The sequence below is a fragment of the Perca fluviatilis genome, chromosome 12 (genome assembly GCF_010015445.1).
Source record: "Perca fluviatilis chromosome 12, GENO_Pfluv_1.0, whole genome shotgun sequence".
In the NCBI taxonomy this organism is placed as follows: domain Eukaryota; kingdom Metazoa; phylum Chordata; class Actinopteri; order Perciformes; family Percidae; genus Perca; species Perca fluviatilis.
The window spans coordinates 19195938-19213576 of NC_053123.1; the positions used below are offsets into that span (position 1 = coordinate 19195938).

The following is a 17639-nucleotide window of genomic DNA, read 5'->3' on the forward strand; positions in this document are numbered from 1 at the left end:
GTATATTGAAAAGAATCAGCTGTATGAATGATTAGATAAACGTTTTTCTTGTGACCTTGTTCAACACTCCCTCTGCTCTTTCAGTTCAAACAACACAGCGGAGCGGAGAGGTGTGGCCACGGCTGAAGCCAAAATGGCGACGACAGGACCTCAGTTTCACACTTCGCACTGATTCACTCACTAAGCACCTTAGCTAGCTGACTAGCTAGCTCAACAAGGAACTACTACTACACAGAGACGGGAAACCCGGGGACAGTTAAATATGGCTGAACTTGAGCAGCAAGAAGGAGAACAGGTATCGTTAACTACCGTTAGTACACATTTTAAAGCAATTGTACAAATGAATGTGTTGAAACCAAAGACGTGTCTAACATTAACGAACTCTGTTTTAACAGGACATTGAGAAGAAAATTGAGGAGACGAGACAGAGATTCAAGAATGAGTTCCTCCAAGGTAACTAACAGTTATTATGAATAAGCTGACATTAACTTGCTCCTTGCCCAGTCACTTGCTTTTGCATTAATATGGGGTTATTGTCAGCTTCCTTCCTCCTCAAATATCGTAGGTTAACTGTACACAAGTTAGCTGTTGCTCTACTTTGACATGTTGATAACACCATGACCTAAATGCTCAGAGCCCAGATAAGCTCCAACGGTAGCTATTTATTGCCACATGCAGCTGGTAGTTTTGACTAAGGTATAACGTTATGACCTTCAGGTAAACTTTATATGAGTTCACAGCACATTTTTGTAATGAATGGTTTTAACAGCATTTGAAGTCAGTCAGTGTGGTTGAAAGTGAAACCTTGTGCTTGACGTCTTGGTATTTGTCATGTGATTGAGCCTTTGTTTTATGTTTACAGATTCAATAGATAAATATGACTCCAGAGATGTGGAAAGGCTTGAAAAAGATGCTGCTATGGTGGAGGGCTACCTCCAATGGAGACTTTATGTTATAGATGATGCCTTGAAAATGATTGATGAAAGTCTTCAGTGGAGAAAGGAATATGGTCTGAATGGTAAGAAATCATGCTAAATAGTTTGTAATATGATATGTGCAATTTCACCTAAAAGTAGGGCTGGGCATGCATTTTGTTATCAGTGCCAATCTGATACCTGAGTTTTAAAATCAATACCAAACTTTTAGGTTTCTTCCATTTCTTACTTTGACAATATTTTGCATGTTTTTCTAAAATAAATCCTTTTTTTAATTTAAAACAAAATCTCAAATGTTAAATGTTGTCAAAAGAGAAGCAGTTGTCCATTAACTTTGCCAACATAAAGTAGGCTAAAGTTGTCAATAATTTGGTTTTAAATTCAGGAACTACATGATCAGAATAAACAAGATTATGACCAGTCCTTAAATGCCAGCTTTCAGTAAATGACAGTTTTTGACATTGGCATATTTAGATGTTAAAGCTTGTGAAACAGATCAGTGGTTGTCTATGTGCTGCTCTTGGTTGAATCCAGACACAGTGTCATTGTGTGTTAAACACCCGTATAGCCATGCATAGGCCGCCCCAGAGCACAATCCCCATTCTTTCTGTTTTCTGAGGAATTTCTCAGTTGTTGTTGTTGTTTGTTAGTCTTTAATTCAGCAAATTTAATTTGTCAAGCAGTTGTTTTTAGGAAATTTGATTTATTCAAGTCATTAGTATCCAGGGACCTCATGAGCCATATCACCAAGGCCAAATGTTAGTTCTTTTATGTATCTCTTGAAAAGGGTTAATGAGGAGTATGTTATTTTCTGTCAACTCAATCAGTTTAAGGTTATAGGGAAGCTGGGATGCTCAACAGATTATATGGCAGGTATGACAGGTTCTATAAAACTATTATATAATGGTAAGGGAGAAACGTCCTCTAGAAAGGAAAGTACATCTGTCCACTTCTGGTTCACCTACATGAATGTTTAATATACAGTTGCTGTACATGAATTTCAGTTATATTTTGTGCTTGTGATTATTTATCTCCAGGAATAGAACAAGATGGCTTTAAGTATACCCGGACATGATGAAAATCATAAAATAAAGTGACATATTAAAATATTTTGCGCTATTTTAAGTAGTTAAATAAAAGATTAAAATAGTCTGAAAATATGTACAAACCTCACAAGCAACCATAGCCCTTTGCCTACAGTGCCATGTTCTGTATAGCTAAAACCTTATTGATAACAACAGTAACGTGTCTATCTGCGTGTTTCAGATCTCACTGAGAGCTCCATTCCCAAATGGATGTTCGAGACTGGTGCTCTCTACCTCCACGGCTATGACAAAGAGGGCAACAAGCTCTGTATGTACATGTTCTTATACAGACCTACTTACAGTAAACTCTTATGTTATACACTTAGAACTTAGCCTTTCTTTATTTGTCAGACACAATATCTGTTCAATTAAAACTGTGTACCCATCACTGAAAAGCTACACAAATGCAAAACTGCAAAAACTTGAATTAATAATTTTGAATATCTGTTTACTGTGTTTAGTCTGGTTCAAAGTAAAGCTACACGTCAAGGATGCAAAAACAATCACCGACAAGAAGAAGTATGTTGCCTTCTGGCTGGAGCGGTATGCGAAGAAAGAACCTGGGATGCCACTCACTGTTGTGTTTGACATGACAGAGTCTGGCCTCAGTAATATCGTAAGTCCATGATGATGGTGTTTCAAACTAGGTTTTTGTAATTTTATCAGTAACTTTTTTTTGTTTTCTTTGTCCTGCTCTTTAATTTTTCTTCTTTTCTGGAAGTACAGTAATAGCCAAGTCTCCAAGACAAAACGTGTATCGTTTTTTTACTCCGACTCTGCGAAATAAGCTTTACTTTTATGTTAGAAAAATACCATTTCCTTTCTGTGACTGTCATTGAAATGCTTTTTGAATATCCTATTTTTTTCTTGCTGTTTTGAGCTCTGGTTTGCAGGAACTGATGCTCTTTAATGGTCTTACACTTCAGAGATTAAAGTAACCTTCAAATCCTGTTGGTCAATTCAAGTGGACTGTCTAATCCGTAGACTCGCTGTGTCGCAGGCGTTAGCTGCTTGATGGAGCTCTCTGTCAGCGAGTGTATTTCATTGGCTCTGCTCTCTGATGGAGAAATGGCTCAATTTAATACAAATAAACCTGCACAAGCAGGGCAAAAAGCATAAATATCTATGCAACCCAAATATGAAATGAGTAGATGATTTTTTTCATTTTTGAAAGCATCCTTGTTGAACCACAGTATGAGCTAGAGCAAGGGTAGCCAGTATGATCTCATTAAGGCTCGGGAGTGAGTCTCCTGCATAGCAATGAGGCTTTCAGCCAATTATGGAGCTCAGCCAGGGTATAGGGGCTGTATCTATTGACATATTGGCTGTTTGTCTGATGATTAACATAAAATAGTAAGATGAGCATTCATCATATTCCCCAAAAAACTAATTTTAAGTGTGACAGAACATTACACCTGGATACGCGTTTTCTAGATGAGACTTACATTATAGAATGTATTTAATTTCTAGTGCTACCTAAAGCATAGATAAATGTCTTTGTTTGAATCAGAAGCCCTTTTTATTATTTAAGTGGAGAAAATGCATTTAAGTCTCAGCCATTTACTGTGAGCTCTCTTTTATGCTTGTTTTTAAGAAGATTGGCTCCTTGAAGTGATAAAAGTTTTTAGATCTAGGTAATGCAATCAAATGGTGACAAAACAGCATAACAACAAGTTATATAATTATCTTTTTTACAAATGGTTCATAACAAAGGAAAAGTTTAAAATTGTTAAATGTAAAGAAACATCCTCTAGTCTTTCTATGGGAGGAATTGAGCAGGTCATCAGAGAAGCTTGTAATTTAAATTTTCTGTTAAGTGGGTCACTTCAGATCTAGAGGCGGTTATAAGTGAACAAACATTCTCCCTATTGAAAATTCATAAAGCCTCTTTTATAGTTAAAGCCCTGTATGTGGTAACTTTTGAAATCTTTGTTTTTTTCCACTTTGTGTTTCAGGACATGGAGTTTGTGAAGTACGTTATTAATTGCTTCAAAGTATATTATCCAAAGTTTTTATGTAAGTAACAAAAGTTGTTATAAAAGCACAACAAATATGTATCCACATTCACTAGATTCTCACATTGATAGATTTACAGCTACTTTCAAGTCAAACCTGGGAATTTTTAAACATGATTCTAATGGACAAGCCCTTTCCTTTTCTATCATTTCAGCCAAAATGATCATTGTGGATATGCCTTGGATCATGAATGGTGAGAATGAATCTGCCTTCTCTTAGTAGTCCCTACAAACTTCTTACGTCAATCATAATTTATCTAATGATATCTGACTGTGAAAAGGCTTCCTTTCTCCCTTTTCACTAGCCCCTGTTCCCAGTAATACTGTTTTGTGTCTGCTTAATCCTTAATTTCAGTGTAATGTTGTAGGTTATTTTTTTTATTTTATTTGTTACTTTATTATTTGACGTAGAGCAATAGGTAAAACTGTTTTTTCAGCAATTGACATTTTGATATTCTATTTGTGTGTAAGATATAGATATATATATATATATATATATAATATATATATATATATATATATATATATATATATATATATATATATATATATATATATAATATATATATATATATATACACACACACACACACACACACACACACACACACACACACACACACACACACACACACACACACACACACACACACACACACACACACACACGTGTCATAGTAGGAAAAGCACAGGTGTATTCTAAACCATTAATGATGGCTGCATTCAACTTAGGAGAGGCCCTGCTATTGTGCATGCTGACTCACTGAAATAGGCTACTGGGACACTTGATGGAATTGAGCCATCGTTAAGGTTATCAGATTCAGCTGTGGTTTTCCTACTATGACAAGTCAAAAATGTCTGCTGTGAAAAAGGTCCATTGGGTGAGGCTGGGTTTAAGGAGAAGGGGAGCGTGAGAGAAGGAATGGGCAGCTTGCAGAGAGGTTGCAGTTTTCATTTGTTTGAGGGTATTTTGCCCTAAAGTGAAAAAATGATTTTATTTCGGTTTGAGTATGTTTTGGTGTTGGTTTGTTAATAAATATACAAATTGTGCACTATAAAAGCCTCCGCTCCAGTCTTCAATTCTGACACTGACAAATTGAGCATAATGTCTCTATTTCAGCTGCCTGGAAGATTGTGAGGTCGTGGTTGGGTCCCGAGGCAATCAGCAAGCTCAAGTTTGCATCCAAATCTGAGGTCCAGGGATTCATAGGCCCCGAGTACCTGCCCCCTCACATGGGTGGAACGGTATGTTGTCCTGTCTTTCTGTATGTGTTATATTAAACATTTCTAAATAGCCTTACATGGTGCATTAATTAATGTCCATCACACAGTTACAAAAGATGCAGTGGTTACTAGAACTGGTCTATATTGTAATGATGGTTTGATGCACAATTATGTTGTGAAAGCTTTAATCATATTAAACAAATTGTTAATATAAAGCATTTTTAGAATTTCTTATCTTGAGTTGTGTTTGTGCCACACTGATAACTGTAATGTTTTCGTATTGATAATGTAATTTTTTTATATTGTTGTAGACCCTACATAGATCCATACTCTGAAATACATGTTATTAGGTTTGTCAGGTCACAACTGTGCAGTTGACAAAAAAATGAAATCTAACTTCAGTAAATGATAAACCTCAGTTTGATTATCAACAGAATTTCCCTTCATTTATCAAAGACATTCAGTATGACCACATTAACTTCATTTGACAATGTACACACTTTAAAAACCATGCGTGTAGTGATATAACTTATTTGACTACATTCCAGGACCCCTTCAAGTACAGCTACCCGCCTCTTCCTGATGACGACTTCCAAACACCCATCTGTGAAAACGGACCAATTGTTAGTGAGGACGAGACTGAGAGCAAAGAGGGTGAAATGGAGGGCAAAGATGCCCTCGAGTCCAGCTTCAACTCTGAGGTTGCGGTAAAGCCAAAAAAGGTACATTTTCTTTCAAGTTTATATCTAGTTATTCTCGGTCCTTTCAGAATGTAGAAGTTTCAAAAAACATCTTCACCCTTCTATACCATTTAATAGACATTTTTCACAGCAGACATGTTGACGTGTCATAGTAGGAAAAGCACAGGTGTATTCAAAACCATTAATGATGGCTGCATTCCACTTAGGAGAGGCCCTGGTATTGTGCATGCTGACTCACTGAAACAGCTTACTGGGACACTTGATGGAATTGAGCCATCGTTAAGGTTATCAATTTCAGCTGTGGTTTTCCCACTATGACAAGTCAAAATGTCTGCTGTGAAAAAGGTCCATTTGGCTACATTATAAGTAAAGACTGTTCCTTGTGTGTTTTGTAAGTCTTCATTTTGGCAGGACACAGAATTTGAATGAGAAAGTGGAGATATATATATATATATATATCTCTATATCTATATATACACACAATATTGTTAAAATGAATGACTTAAATTTAGCTGAAACTGATAGTTATCACGACTAGTGTTTCTGTTATCAGTGAAGCTGCTCTCATGAGTCATAATAAATGCTGATTCTGGCATTTTAGGCAGTGGTGTCCAATCTCTTTTATAGGTGTGACATTTTGCTACTAGTCCAATTAGATTCCTCCTGTTTCTTTCACTCATTTTCTATAAATTGAGCCTGAGATTACAGCATGTAATCAGACCACTCTGTGGAGACAACTGTGAATTAAGTGGCAAGTAATGCCCTGATTTGGAAGACGTTAAGCTCTTGCTCATTGTCTCCGTGAAGGTGACTCCTAATGTCTCTGGCTGCAATTAAATCCTGCCAACAAAGCCCATGCATCACAGCCAGTGCTCTGCTTCTTTCATCCTCTCCGCCCCTCATATGGTCCACTGAGGTTGTCAAGTCAGCTACTTAAGCTCTTCCCTGTAGCTTGATTCCTGTTCTCACCATACAGCAGCACGAAGCCTCGCAGTGTAGCACCATCACTGAGACGCCCCACAGGCTTTATCTTGAATATGTCTGCAGCCACTGTCAACCACTCTTATATACCACATTTCACCCACTTTACTGCAGCTAATGTTACATATTCTACTCACTGGACAATCCAATGCATAGAAATAGATCCTCTCAGGATATGCTCAACATCAGGAAATGCCTTTTGAAGACTTGTTGGACATTTACATTATATTGGTGGATGTTTTTAACCATGGTTATTGTTTGTTATTTAGTGTTGCAGCTGTTACTTACAGATATTTTGCTGTTTTTCTGTCATAGTTGGGGAGAAGCAGATTTGTGGTTAACCAACATTTGATGTGAGGAGTAGGATATAACTGCTGTAATTAATAGCAGCTCACTACCTCATATAGGACACAAACTGTATCTGCTGGAGAGGTGCTGCGTCATCCAAAGCTACTCCCATGAGCCTCCTAAGCCACAACAAACATTGCTCCCATTGTTAATAAATACCACATTGGTCATGCACCATAGATTTAGATTTGCAAAGCAGAGATATGCAAATCGGTCAATTATTGGCCACAACAATAATCTACAGGCACAAGTTTGAAGTTTAATATAAATTACCTTACCCTCATGTTTCTGGTGCGAGCGACCTTAACGTGCCCTGCATAACCCCAGAGAAAAGGAGCCTAGCTCCCATGTTAAAGCATTTGTCTCAAGATACTAAACCAGTTAACTGTATTTTAACAAACCCTACAGTCCTCCAAGCTGTCAGACTAGATATCAAAACCTTTAAGTCAGCTCTGTGGGAAAGGGTAAGGGAGTTCTTTAGGCTAGCCTGAGAAACCACTCTGTAGTGACACTGCACAGACAGTGAGTATATTATAAGTGTTTGAATATGCCTGACTGCAATCAAATGGTCTAAAGGGATTCGATGAGAATGTTCAAGGTGAGAGAACAATAGTTCAAGTTTTTCTTTGTATTACGATTTTAAAATGAATGTAAATAGTTATTCCTGTAGCTTCTAATATTGCCAGGTTACATATTACATACTAAATATACATAAGGCCACTAGCACACTAACTTCCTTACACACCCATAGTTTTGTATACATTTATTATACAGTTGGATGTTTACCAAAAATAAATTAAGTTTATCTAAAACAAACCATACAAAGAAAGGTAAGGTTAAGTGTTTGAAGTGAGAGGAGAGCGGTGATGAGAGGTTAATATGAGAGCTTAAGAGAAATTTGTAGGGCTGTAACGATGCACCAAACCTTTGGTTCGTGTCACAATTTTTAACCCATGATTCGATACAAACTCTTTTGTGGGTTCGAGGAGTTATACTCAGTAAAAAAAATTTTTCTGCCACATGGCATTGTTTTGTCATTGATTACATGCCACTTTGCAACCCAGTAATACAACAGAGACCTGATTGATTTTAATATTGATTGATCCAACACCAAAGATTATTTTGTACCTCTTTTAAAATGTTTCCAAAATCGTTTCAGTGGTTCATTAACTCGTTCGAATGAGACATAAGAATAATGGTAACGTAATTATTAGCGTTACCGCTGTTGACTTTATTTCTGGTGTGCGGTGTTATGACTAAACCCGTAGCACTGTTAACATCCCAGCCTGTCAGCTCTTCAAGCCCGTCTGAACGCATTCCACAGTACTGCCTCTTATCCATCTTGTCTAAATAAACAGACTCCCCCTCTCAACTACCACCACCCATCGCAACCTGAATTCTTCTGGATTCCAGGCAGCACTGCGCTGATAACTTGATGGCTTCAGGAAGCTAATTGCCTTTTTCTCTGTTTTGAAACAAGGGCTGGAGGTGGTAAGGCAGTTTAGGATCACACCCACACAAGAAGCCCAGAGTCCAGAAGATTTCTACCAGCTGGAAAGGCAGGTGTACTCACAAAACTGAATTATTGTGAGTGCACCTCCCTCACAGTCGACTGATGTCATCTCAACCCCTGGACATGTTCATCCCTTGACCTGTCCTGGACCTCACATTTCAATTTGACCCCCAAAATTGTATTGCATTGTTTAAAAACCACAACATTTCTGACTTTGTTATGAAGGAAAGTAGGCTAAATGAAGGCTAGCCTACCTTTTGCGCAAAACCATGTAAACACTCAACCAAGGGAGACCCTTTCATATTTCACTGTATAATCAGCTCCAAGAAAATTGAAAGTCTCTACTCCTCATTAACAATATGACAATATATGTATCTTTTAACCTCAGATTAAAACTACTAACACAATTACTGCTATGTTACAGTAGCCCAAGTTAATAACACTCCGCACCAGATCTTAAACCATGCTTGCCTTTTTGAAGCAACTTTTTAACAAAAGCCCTGTGTGCCTTGTCCTCTAACATTATCTTTTACCGAGTCTGTGACTCTGGAGAGTGCCAATCATGTAGACAATCGTGTTTTATGCCTTTTTAATATGTACTGTATAACCAATAGACAATCCTCATTATGAGCATTTCACTAATCTTTCACTTTAGGATAATGTAAAATCGTCTGATTTAATTTGTCTCTGCATTTTGTATCTTACACACAATGTGTAGAAATCATGAAGTTCACTAATTTTACATGTCTTATGGCTTTTTAATATGTACTGTATAACCAATAGACACTCCTCATTATGAGCATTTCACTAATCTTTCACTTTAGTATAATGTAAAATCGTCAATGATTTAATTTGTCTCTGCATTTTGTATCTTACACACAATGTGTAGAAATCATGAAGTTCACTAATTTTACATGTCTTATGGCCCATTTTATTTCTTTGTATGTGATTATGGTATAAGTGTTTTATTTTTTTATTTTTTTTATCAATGAATTGCCACTTTTGTTCTTTGTAAATCTATAATGGAATATTGTTTCCATGAGCCTAATGAATATGGTCAAAGCTAATTATAACTGTATGACACAACCTATTTCAATTGTTCAAAAATTGGAGCATGTTTTACTTTTTTTCTACTAAAATTATTACCTAATTATGTAAGACTTGCTCTTTTAAAATGACGAATAAATAGACATTTCATCAGCAGCTGATTATCTCTTGATGTTTTCATTGTGGCAGTTGCATTACAGTCAGCCATTCAATTAAGATGACGTGTTGTGTTGCTTATCACAGCAAATGACACTTCCCCTCTTGAGTCACAAATGTTCCCGTCACGTGCAGAGTCCACTCACTTTTGCCCCCCCCTTCTCCCGGGATGTGCTCCCATCTGTTTCACAGAATATGTGGTGCCAGCAAAGCATCAATTTCCCCCAACTCACCTACTTCATCCATAGGAAATGTTTCACAATTGCAGTCCTGTCAGCTGTTTCATGGTCATATGGTCCCTCTCTGGGTGATTTGGGTCAAGGTTTATGGATATTTTGCTGAAGTGAAAGTATCAATGTGTGAGTGATATGACATCTGGTCTGATTTAGTTGAACTGAACTAGTTTTGTGCAAGGTTCTTTTGTTTGTTCAAAAGTCACAAGTTTGACTACCAGGAACAAGGGTCGAGCGTAATCATGGGTTTCTCAGTAAAAGAAAATCTATTTTAATGTTACCCTTCACCATTATTTTGCAAGAACCATTTATTAATCATTACAGATGACTGTCAAGAGCTTCATTAACTGATAGCTTTCTACGCATCAAGGGCAAGGGTCAAACATTTCATTTTCAGGAAAGAAGCCAGATAAGGGTCACACCATTACATTATCAGTATTCTGAGTCTCTTTTCTAATTAGGTGCTCTTTGTTGTTTCAGGTAAATTTCCTGGAAGACAGTTTGAGGGCAGAGGACAATGAAAAAGGAGACACAAGCAGCAGGACCAAAGGAGCCAGGAAGCCACTGACCACCTTCAAAGGCCCTCTGCTAGATGTTAGGTAGGTCATCCTGCTCACGGCCTTCCCCATCTTTTCATTATTCTGCACATTACTTACAGCTGTTTGTGGTTGCATTGCAGTAAACAGGTAAAAAAGGGGTTGTCTACACACCTACATGAGCAAGCTCTCAAAAACTATATTGATGCAATAAAGTGAACAGTTCACAATCAGTAGATGGATTTTTGAAAGTGGTTTAGCTTTGGAAATCATGCTAAAATCTCATATCTATCACTTGGGATCTGACTGGGACCCTCCTTTTCAAGCAGTCTCAGTCTGGTTGTTTAGCACCAGAGTTGGATTGACAAGTTTCACAGCAGCCTAAACGAACCCCACTAACCGGGCGAATGCAATAGTTTCTTCTAACCGAAACAAACAGGTTAGGTATCTGGTGTCTAGGCATCTGGTCTTGTTGTCCTGGCTGCACCTGTACTCATCTGGGGTTGTATATGCACAGTATCCAGCTTCTCTGCACTGCAATTACATCACAATTACAGTTTTCAATTACATTATCATTAGTCCATCCCCTGTTAACAACATTTCTGGGTCTCTCCACCCCAAAGCTTGTTCCGGTTTTGTACTGTGGCTGACTGCACACTCATTCCTCTCTGAATAAATGTACATCTAAGTAAATGTACACTGAATTGAACATTATAACCTTCATGCAGGCAAGATTGTTGCAGGGCTGTTGTATGATACAGCATTAGTTTTAACTAGGCGTACCTAATGAACTGGCAACTGAGCATATGTGAAATGTGGAGCCATATGCAAAAAGACCAATTTTAATTGCTTTGTTCTTGACAACGTATTGACAAAAATGTTCTCCATGTTTTGGCTCAAATCCTAAAGTCATTATTGACATCTTTGTACTTTTTTTTATTTATTTTTTTTAATAGCCCAATTGATCTGGTCACATGTGGGCAGGAATTAAGTATGCTACCAGTCAATTGTTCAGTGAGAGAACTGGCCATTGATCAATTAACCTTTACGAGAGGAGCACTCATCACCTCTTGCACGTGTTGTCAAACACATCCTATTATATTGTTTTAACGGAATTGCAAAGGTGTCGACTTCAAAAGCAGTGTATTGCAAAGGAATAAAGTAATCACACATGTGGTGGCTGGTTCTTGGGTAAATAAATACTTAGCAGTCCATTCACACACCGTATGATATTACTCCTTATATTCATGAATAGTGTCCAACCGTTGAGTTCTGTTTTTACAGAGTAATGGCTTTGATGTAAGGGGTTTGACAGCTCTGGGCTGTGAATTATAGTGATAAACAGATTTAAATGAGCCTTAAATGCAATTATGTTTCTAAGCTGTGTTAGCCTTAACTCCAGGCTGGGGACTTTAGAAGGGAGTAGGGGGCTTTGATCTTGTGTTTGCCAAAGGTTTCCAGAGCCCGAAGACTCAATCTGAGCGCAAGCAAGCACCAGACTTTTCAGCTGTTTTACTGGGGAAAAGAACACATGAAGACTTGAAAAGGAAAAATATACCTTTGTTCTTAGCAGTTTTAGTCCATGAAACGTAGCCAAGCTGCACCAATGAGAAGCTTTATACATGTGGGGCAGATATTATAATCCATTTGCTAGTTTCTTCATGACAAAGTTTAAAGTCCTCAATGCAAAAAGTGTTCACTGAGGCTGAATTCATCAAATCACATACTATTTATAGCAAAGTTAGACTGTTGCGAACTTGCTTAGAGGAAGCATTTAGTGCCAACCACAACGGGTGTCAGAGAGCAATGCAAAGTGCCCCATCCACAGATTTGAAATTAAATAGCCTTTTGCTACAGTATACACATCTGCTCTGTAAAAACTGTTTGACTTTGAGACAAGGCTGAAATATTAACCGGGAAAACATGCTTATCACATACTCTTATTATTGTAAGTTTGTCTGTGCTAATATGATTAATTGCAAAATGAGACTGTGCACTTTAACTGAAATAAGGCCATTAAGGTGGGTTTTTCAATATTGTCAAAACATTGGTGCAAATGAAAAATTACATTACCATAAACAGATTTGTGAAGCAAATGGGAACTCCTATCTGCATCTAGCAGTTGTATTTGTACTGAAGTGCACAGACAGACACTTTATAGCGTAAAATTACTGTATTTAAGGACCCGAGCCTCTGCTTTCCATCCTAATGTAGCTCCTGTCTCACAATGTGTTTTTTCTTTCCATCCAGCCCTGCAGAGGAACTCAGCTTTGGTTCTGGAGAGACAGAGAAAAAAAGCCTCATTATCCTGAGCAATGTAACCAAAAATCAAGTAGCCTTTAAGGTGAGAGTGAAAGCGCTCACATACGTGTGCTTGAACCTGTGAGCCAGTATGAGTTGACGGAACAACTGCTTTACTCTGCTACGATAAATAAAAATTATGACGTGATTAGTAGTTGAAGTCATTTGTTAAGCAAAATTGCCAAACATTAACTGGTTTCAGCTTCTCAAATGTAAGGATTTGCTGCCTTTTATATATTGTAAATTTAAAAAAAAATGGTTGTAGACTATTAGTCAGACAAAAGAAACATTTTGAAGATGTCAACATGAGCTGTGGGAAATTGTAATGTGTATTTCCCGTGTTTTGACAGTTCATAGAAATATTTATGAAAGGTGCCTCTGGTGTCTCCACAGGTACGGACCACAGCACCTGAGAAGTACAGAGTGAAGCCCAGCAGCAGCAGCTGTGACCCAGGATCTTTAGTAGATATCGTGGTGTCTTTACATGGAGGTACTGCACTTTAGCTCTGCACTCTACCCCACTCACAACAGATGTGTCCAAATGCTGAACTTCAGAATAATCAAATGGTCTGGTCTTTTACCTTCCCAAAGTGCCGGAAGCCACTTTTCTTTGCCGTACATGCATATTTCAAAAGTGATAAAAGAATCATCTCCTCAAGACAAACCATCAGACAACTGACAGTGCTGTGCGAGTTAAGACATTTCATGGCCATCAAGCACTGAAATGTCAGCTGTAGGTTATGATGTCCTGCAAAAAAACTCGGAAGAGTCGGCGCTATTTCAGGGTTACTTTTTGTTGTTGTTGTTGGTTTTTTTTTTTTTTTTCTTTTTTTCTAGCTTTTGTGTTTTTTCCGTTACTGTAATGTCTAGCAATGACTTTTTTTTAACATAGCCCCTTTGTTTCTGTTAGGCTATGTGGTTTTGTTATGGATTTTAAACAACAATTTCTTTCACATTTACTGAAAAAAACCTAACCTTCCCATTTGTGTTTCTTTTTTCTTTTTTTTTTCTTCTCCAAATGGTATTTGCTTGCATGTTTTTTTTTTTTTGGTTTAATGTTGGCCTGATGTTTCTGTGCAGGTTCTCAAGCCTCTCCACAGGACAGATTTTTGGTCATGGCTGCTGAGATGGACAATGCTGGATCACAAGAACTTTCACAGTTCTGGAAAGAAGTACCAAAAACCAAGGTCATGGAACACAGGTATGCGTCTGTGCTCTTTGTTTAGCCATGTCTAAATATGTGAAAGAATTTGTACACTGGTCTGTTGCCACACAGTCGTCATTACAGCCATGACCGTGGACTGGTAGGCTGCATGTCACCCTGATGGTTGATGTCCGTTCATTAGATTGTGACTTTCCAACAGATTGCGCTGTCATGTTCTGGAGAGCGTTAAACCACAAACAGTGACTCCTCTCAGAGACAGCCCTGTGGAGACAGGGACCAACGGGCAGCAGGAATTAAACTCAGCGGTGAGTTCTGGTAGAATAGAAGCCTTGTTACAATACTCATCTTTAAGTCACAATATATTTGTTCATTCAGATACTTTTGACCACCATTATAGATTTTGTAGACTGCCATCACAGTTTTAAAATGCACTGTTTATAACATGTAGGCTGAGTATAGGTCTTTTAGGTTGTATCACTATAAATGTCTAGTATAACACAAGTTAACTGGTTTATTACTTAAAGGTTTAGTTCGTTTAAAAGCGAGTTAGATGAGAACCCACGTTAGATGAGAACCCACGTATCTGGGTTAACTATGGCGCTGGAACAGAGAGGCAGCTAAACTAGCTTAGCATAAAGACTGGAAACTGGGGAACCCTTGCCTGGCTCAGTCAATAAAAAATAAAATAAAACTACTTTCCAGCACCTAAAGCTTTCTATCTTATTTAATCTGTATGTTCGAGGGACAACGTGTAGCCTCTCTGCTGATTGCCTCACACATGTCTGTTATGTAAAATTTAAACCAAACAAATGCATACATTTTTGACGGTGAAGGTAGGCATATTTTTGAAGTTTAGAGAAGGCCGGGCTAGTTGTTTTGCCTTGCTTCCAGTCTTTTAAGTTAAGATAAGCTAAGTGCCTCTCTGCACAAGCTCACACAGACATGATAGTGGTATCAACCTTCTCATCTTCTTTTAACTCTTGGCAAGCAACCAAATCTGCATATTTCACACTATTCCTTTAATTTACTGTACTTATCTACCTAATTTGTTTTTATGGCTTTCATTACAAGGATATAAGATTGATGAACCAGGTCAGTGATCCAGTTTTTATCTCACCAGCTGATGCGAGTGATGACCTGCAATGCACGAATGGAGCAGAAGCTGAATACGTGTCTGTGGGTGCAGAAGGTCATTATTGGGTTGGTGCTGGTCCTCGTGGTGCTGAACCTTATGTGTCTCCACCTGCTGAGTGCTTCCCAGCAGCCATCCTGACCTGCCACAGCTCCCTCCACCTGCATCTGTCGACCGCAGACACACAGACGCTTCCAGCAGGGCCACAGTCAACTGGGCTGCTGTCATGGAGGGGAGGCGAACTGACTTTAGGGACCTGTGAGTTGTTGTGGAGTTACTATATGAAGAGATTGTACTTTCTCTCTTCAGGCTCTTGAGATTTAATACAACAGACGCTCAACAATGTGACATCAAATCATTAATGTATTTTTTAAGACCAATCGTGAAAAAATTTGTATTTATTGCAAAACCCAATACTTAGGAAGAATTAGTTACTTTTTTGATCATAATGTACCTTTTTTTTTATATATATATTATATATAAATCTACAGAATTTAAAATAAACACTTTTTGTCAACTTCACTCTTGTTGAAGAACTTTTTTTTTTTTTCTTTCTCCTTGTATAGTCAGATCATCTAATAAGAGCATCTACACACCCGCCTTTATCCAGAGATGTAGATGTTTCGGTCACTCAGTAGTCCTGTTTTGCATAAGTATTCACACTCATTAATAAACCCTCATTAGTACAGCGGCATCTAATTGAAAACATTGCAGTGTATGACCTTACTAAACCTCTCTGCACTCAGACCAAGGAGCCACAGGAGATCTCTGTCTCCACTATCTCCTCTATTTGTTTTTAATTACCCCTACACTGCCAAACTAAAAATACCAAAGCAATTACTGGAGTACAAGGACATGGCACAACCCACTTGTAGCTTAGTGGGAAGCACTGATATCTATAACAAGATCCAGCTCTGAGCAATCAGGATGTGCGCCGTCGCACTAGGAATGATCACAATTGGGTTATTAGATGTGCTCATATGGGTTGTCTGGCATCAACATTTGCAGATTGTTCGCAGTAGGTGGTGGCTGCTCGCATGCGAGGAATGATTAGACTGACTCATGCAGTAATGGGTAAACTAATCCTACATTGATTATAAACACTGGGCTGTTTCAGGGAGCCGCAAAATGTTTATTCCCTTAAGATTACATTGCATCGCTTGTTCTGTAACTTGTAGGTTAGTGGCAACCCTTCATACGGTTCTTATAAAACCTCTCCATTAATAGTTGTTTGTTGAAGGAATTGGTTTTAAGTGAGCATGTGCGCTGAATGTAAAACTTGCATTATGTATTTCACTTCGTCTCTCAGTAAGAAATGCATTTTGCACTATTTGGGTAGTAAGTGCCTATGCACTAAAAAAAAAAGCATGGGGGTTAATGGGTTGTTTGCCTCCAGAGAATAAAAGTAAAAGCTTTGGTATCACACATAGGTGGGCTGATTTTAAGTGCATCTGAGTGCCAAGCAGTACCTGACTGAACTCAGGAAGTCGATCAGATGCACTGCACAGAGCCAAACGCAACACCGTCAGTAAGGGCAACAATGACTGAAGTGGAAAATTATTTGAGCAGTCATGTGACGCAGTTTCAGACAGACTTTCTCACCTGATTGCCTATTTGTCAGTAATTGCTTACAGTGGATACGGTCTTTTCCAGTAGCTTCAGAAGTCAGAAGCTCCCCCACGCTATTGATTTAACATTAAACACCAGTTAAATCGAAACCGGTTCAATGTGCGGCTGGCCCCGGGCACTCATGCGATGTTTGAGGGGGGCGAGGATTAAGTTAAAGTAGCAAATTGGGACAGGGGGTAGATGGAAAGTCAATGAGTGCTGCATTTAACAAGAAGAGTGTGAGTGTTGAGCATCTGTTGCTTTTAGCACCATGGAGAGGATGTTCATGTTGCTGAACTACAATACCACACAATGCCCTTTTCGTCATCTCTATAAATGACCATAAATCAATGCCTATAATACAATGGTGCTGAGCATTACTCAGCTCCCATAACTGTAGTAACACAAAAATTATGTGGTCCGTACCCAGTAAGAACATACTATATTAAAAAGGTTTATTCTCCCATCTTCACTATTTTTCTTGCCATTGCCATATGTCCTAAACCAGTTTTCTGCTCTTCCTCGTCGTGGGGTCTTTCAGCCCCACTGATTGGCTGCATGCACAGACAAACTCAGAGGTCAGTGAGCCCAAGGATTGTGACAGCTGACAGGCTGCTAGGTGCTTTGGAAACATCACCAATGAAGCCTTGCTCACACTC

At 38.3% G+C, this 17639-nt stretch overlaps 1 protein-coding gene across 1 annotated transcript; it reads left to right on the forward strand.

The window, feature by feature from the left end:
- Nucleotides 1-30: 30 nt before the first annotated feature.
- mospd2 (motile sperm domain containing 2) lies at nucleotides 31-15894 on the forward strand. The gene is made up of 15 exons (XM_039819102.1): nucleotides 31-295; nucleotides 396-453; nucleotides 863-1018; nucleotides 2202-2288; nucleotides 2482-2636; nucleotides 3976-4036; nucleotides 4191-4229; nucleotides 5156-5280; nucleotides 5808-5981; nucleotides 10719-10837; nucleotides 13025-13118; nucleotides 13469-13565; nucleotides 14156-14276; nucleotides 14440-14545; nucleotides 15361-15894. The coding sequence occupies exons 1-15, from the start codon at nucleotides 263-265 to the stop codon at nucleotides 15511-15513; spliced, it is 1578 nt and encodes a 525-aa protein (XP_039675036.1). The 5' UTR covers nucleotides 31-262; the 3' UTR covers nucleotides 15514-15894.
- Nucleotides 15895-17639: the final 1745 nt, after the last annotated feature.